Source organism: Nanorana parkeri, unplaced genomic scaffold, assembly GCF_000935625.1.
Source record: "Nanorana parkeri isolate BGI_ZX_2015 unplaced genomic scaffold, ASM93562v1 scaffold49, whole genome shotgun sequence".
Lineage (NCBI taxonomy): Eukaryota > Metazoa > Chordata > Amphibia > Anura > Dicroglossidae > Nanorana > Nanorana parkeri.
Window position 1 is genome coordinate 487,891 of NW_017306317.1, and position 4,598 is coordinate 492,488.

Sequence of the window (4,598 nt, forward strand, 5' to 3'; positions counted from 1 at the left end):
TATATATATATATTGGAACAACTCAATTTTTTACACATGTTAATGTTCAATTTGATTTTTAGCTATAGAAATCTATTTAAATATTATGTAGATATATAATCCCTCCAGGGATATTTGATGTGCTTGGCAAGTAGGCATGATACTCTTATTGTATACCTATGGTTACGTGATTAATGCGATCTCTCAGTAGCAGATCAGACACTGACAGTACACTGCTATGGATGGAATGAGCAGGAATAAAATAATATATTACTTACCTTTTATGAAAAATGAAGGTATTATAGTGAAGGACAGCTTTTTCTTATTGTGATAGTAAAGTGACAGTTGGATAAGGGGACCTCTGCAGCTAAATACTGTTTTGTCATGCCTATGCTTCCTTTCATCCTTCTTTCTTTCCTCCCTCCCTCCCCTCCTTCTTTCTGTAGGAATGTAGTATTTTTGCTAGTATTTCTTATTGGTATTTTTGAGATTCTGTAGCAAGCAGTGGGCTGCAGTCAGGCTATCTGTACCTTACCAGTTGTGAACTCTAAGCACAGAGTGTATTCTCTCTGCCATTTGTTGTTTGGTCTAGAGAGGTATCTTGCTGTGTTATTGATGTTTGGTGCCCCAGCCAAGCAGTAGTGTTGTAGGGCTTGCCATTGTGTGCTGGGAAAACTTTCTGGGACACTTCATACTCTGTCTTCACTCACAGGATTTCTGCCCTGTGAAGATTTCACTTTAAGAAGATCTGTGTCTCTCCCCTTGGGGCCTAGGGGTTGGAAGGATTCAGGGATTCCCTCCCCCTCCTAGAAGGTATTTCCTAAATATAGAGAAGCGCTGAGTGTCTGGTTGAGTGGGAAGTATACACAGGACCCTTTCCATGTTGTCCTTCCTTGGAATATAAAGATTGAGGTACCACTTGAATCTTATTTGGAAGCAAAGCACTGCAAGAGTCCATATAGTCTGTGTTAAGAATGTAAAAAGAGAAATTCAGAAGAGATTAAGGCCTAGTTGATGTTTGAGATTAATCATGTTTTGAGGATATCCTGATCCACACTTCACTCTCCCTCCCATATTGCCATGTGCAATAAACCAGTTCCTATTTTAAACTTGCTAACATGACCGGCACCCATCTTTTGTACATCCTGAGCAAAGATGCACCATGTGACATCTGTGCCTGGGATCTTATTGCCATGATAGAATATTTTAAACGTTGGCAATGTAGCTATAGGTCAGCTGAAGAATTACTAAAAATCAGTCGGAATATGACTTCACTTTCCTTTTCGCTTTCTCACTCTCTTCCTTCCTCCCTTCCCTCCCTCCCTTCTTTACATTTAATTTCTCCTTTTTCTTTCATCACCGGCACAACTTTTCTAAAACTGACATAGCTTTTGTTTTTCATTGCAGGAACATTTGTCGTTCGAGTTACAGCGAATGATGCAGATGATCCGACCTATGGAAACAGTGCAAGAGTCGTCTACAGTATTCTGCAGGGACAGCCATACTTCTCAGTCGAATCTGAAACAGGTCAGAAGACCTTAGCTGTGTCTTTGTTTCTGTAATTGAAGATGACATGTTAAGTCAAGCTAGGACATACTAGACAAAACTTGAAAGAGATTACATTTTCCACCCTGCACAAACTGACAAACTCAATTGAGCAAGACATCTGTAAGCATGACACCAATGGTATTAGAAACTAAAAATCAAAGCTGAAATATAATTAGGGCTGTACACAAAATAGTTTCTCTTGGAACAAGCATCAGGCCTGAAATTTCTTCAGAATAACTCAGGCAAGCTTTGCTCACTTGACGTGTCTGCCCACATTTTACAATATGAACATGATTTTAAGTTATTTTTTAAGTAATTTGTCACTACCCAAAATGTTTTTCCTGTGCATTGGTAATAAATTTGTAGGCATTTTTAAAGCTGTACTCCAAGCAGGTTATACACAATTTATGATAAATGTATATGAACCGTTTTGCTTGCCAAAAGATTCATAACTTTTTTTTCAGCTATTCTTGTGATGTAGGCCCTCCTGCCAGACTGCACAACCAAGTGCTCCCTGGACCTTTGTGCATACTACACACAAGCTGAGCAGCACAATCTGGTCCAGCACCTTCCCCAGCCTCTGACTAGATAGTAATGTAGCAACAGTACACTGAAGAGGTAATTGTTCTGCCCCCTTCTCCTATTACCATTAGAAGGAAAGCCTTGTGCAATGCAAAATAACCTAATTAGACAACACTACCGCCCCCCCTTTCCCGAGTGCTGCTATGCAGGGAACTACAGGAGGCTGACAGCTAAACAGATTAAGATACTTTTTCTGTTTGTAAAATATATTTAAAGTAGACTACAGAGAATGCATTAAGGTAGAAAACGCCTTTTAGTACTACTTCAGCATAAAAAAGTACATCTGATACTAGGTCCACTTTAATGATTATAAACCGTAAGATAAACATTTCAAACAAATTAATAAGAATCAATCTGACAATGTGCAGTAATAGTCCTTCTTATATCCGTGTAAAGTGCTTTTGTGCATAATCCTCTATACAGAAAATCCTCAGGATAAAGTGCTTCCGACTCCCGATGTGTTAAATAACTGAAGACACACTCGTCAGAAATCCATGACCATATATCTCAATGGTCAGTTAGCGTAATTATGGTGGGATGATCTCTCCTCAAATTTGACGAGTCCTCCTTTCCGTATAAGATGGCAAGTGTCGCTAACTCAGCGAGGGAAGGAAGCCAATATAGCGGAGGAATAAATGCTTGAAATGTGGAAGTACGTAATAAAAGTAGATTTATTGTAACGATAAAAAGACACTTACAAGATTACCAAATTGAAAGCGCCTTGCTACAAACAAACAATTGATTCCTCCTGAACGAACCGGAACCAGAAAGCCACCTGCTAATCACAGGTAGTCTAACCTCAGTATGTGCCCAATCCTTACCAACATATTTCATCCTTTGACTTTTTCCAAGAAAGGATCACATACTGAGGTATGTCTTTCTTAAATGGCCCATGGATAAATCAATTAACTGAAAATTGCCTCTAGAGGCCGCTAATAAAGTTCACAACTAGCGGTGTAGGTGGTGGATTGCCAGAAATAACAATAATAATAGCAGGTAAAGATCGTTAAAATTAATTATATAAATAAAATATTAAAAACCTAAACAATTTGCAATAAACCTTGAGTGTAGGATACTAACAGTATTGCAAGCCACTAAAACGGTCGCACTAATTCATAATTGTACATATTATATAAAAAAAATAAAACCAATAATAGATAACGGTAATAGACGGTGCCATAAAGGAAAGGATTATTATACGGCAACTAATTAAGACCTAATTGTGTCTAGAGAGGCTATGATTTTTAAAGCCATTTTTTATATTATTGATGTGTTCACCAAGCCTTACTTTTAATGGTCGTGTGGTCCGAGCTTCATATTGTAAACCAAACGGGCATTCGAATAAATACGTTACATGAGTAGACGCACATGAGATAAATTGTTTGATCTTAAATGTGCGTCCACTCACATGTGATCTAAAATGGGTAGTTTGTGATCTATTATGCATGGTCCTACAACAAATACATCTGCGACAATGGTAGAAGCCGACCCCCAAAGAAAGGAAACCTGTTTTTAATGATTCATAACTAGAATAAATGGTATTTGTATACCTTGCTAAAGTTAAACTAGAATAAGCATATATAAAAATACTGTTTGCAGGGACATCTGTGAGATAATAACTTGGCACCAAAAATCAATGCCTATGGCATAGATCAGTAAACATCTTATACAGTAATATAAATAGATATATATGAAGGAGGCAGTGTGCTACTTCAGCTAAATCACTATGTAAGGAGTTTAAAAATCTACATATATTATAAACATGTCTATCTATACATATATATACATATATCATAAACATGTTTTTAGACATTGGAAAAAAAGCATGTTTAGTTGATGTTTGGGCAGCTTACAGCTAGAATGGCAGATAAAAGAATCCCCATCTATGTACTGTGTATTACTACTTTGGCTAGATATTCACTAAAAAGTTTTTTTTTTCACAAATTTAAATATTTCCCATGTTTAGCTTCTGGAACAATCTGGTTGCCTGTTGACAGATTTAATTGACTTCTAAACAGAGGTGTCCCCAGACAGGGTGTCACGCGGAGCGCCCCCCGGGTGTCACCCGCCGGGATACCTTTGTGCTCACGTGTGATGTTGTTATGCATGTACGTGACGTCATCACGTATGCATTTAATTATGTCATGCGCAGTTAACTTCCGGCGGCCATCTCGATGATAGACGCCGGCAGCAAGAGGAGGTGACGTTACCTTATCCTGTCGGGTCCCCTCCTCTCTTTACGGCTGTTGGGCACTCGGTCCATGACCAAGTGCCCGACTTTTCAGTCTGTAAGTCATTTTGGTGTCACCCCCTCTGATGGTGTCACCCGGTGTGGGCCGCACCGCCCTTGTGACACCACTGCTTTTAAAGTCTCTAAAAGTGGTGCAATTGTAGTATAGCCGGAGATAAATACTGTCTGCTGTGTAAGGAATTTCTCCTAATCTCCCTTCTTCTCATTCTCCTCCTCAAGGCGCTGGCATATTCAGTGG

At 38.8% G+C, this 4,598-nt stretch overlaps 1 protein-coding gene across 3 annotated transcripts in view; it reads left to right on the forward strand.

Annotated features, from left to right (window-relative positions):
• Positions 1-4,598, forward strand: part of LOC108802189 (cadherin-6-like) — a 203,350-nt gene that overhangs the window by 106,149 nt on the left and 92,603 nt on the right. For 2 of the 3 annotated variants that reach the window (XM_018574067.1, XM_018574061.1), the window contains exon 3: positions 1,387-1,506. The exons of the other annotated variant lie outside the window; for it this stretch is intronic. In XM_018574067.1, the coding sequence (XP_018429569.1) occupies positions 1,387-1,506 (120 nt within the window). The remainder of the gene's footprint in view (positions 1-1,386; positions 1,507-4,598) is intronic. 3 annotated transcript variants of the gene reach the window in all.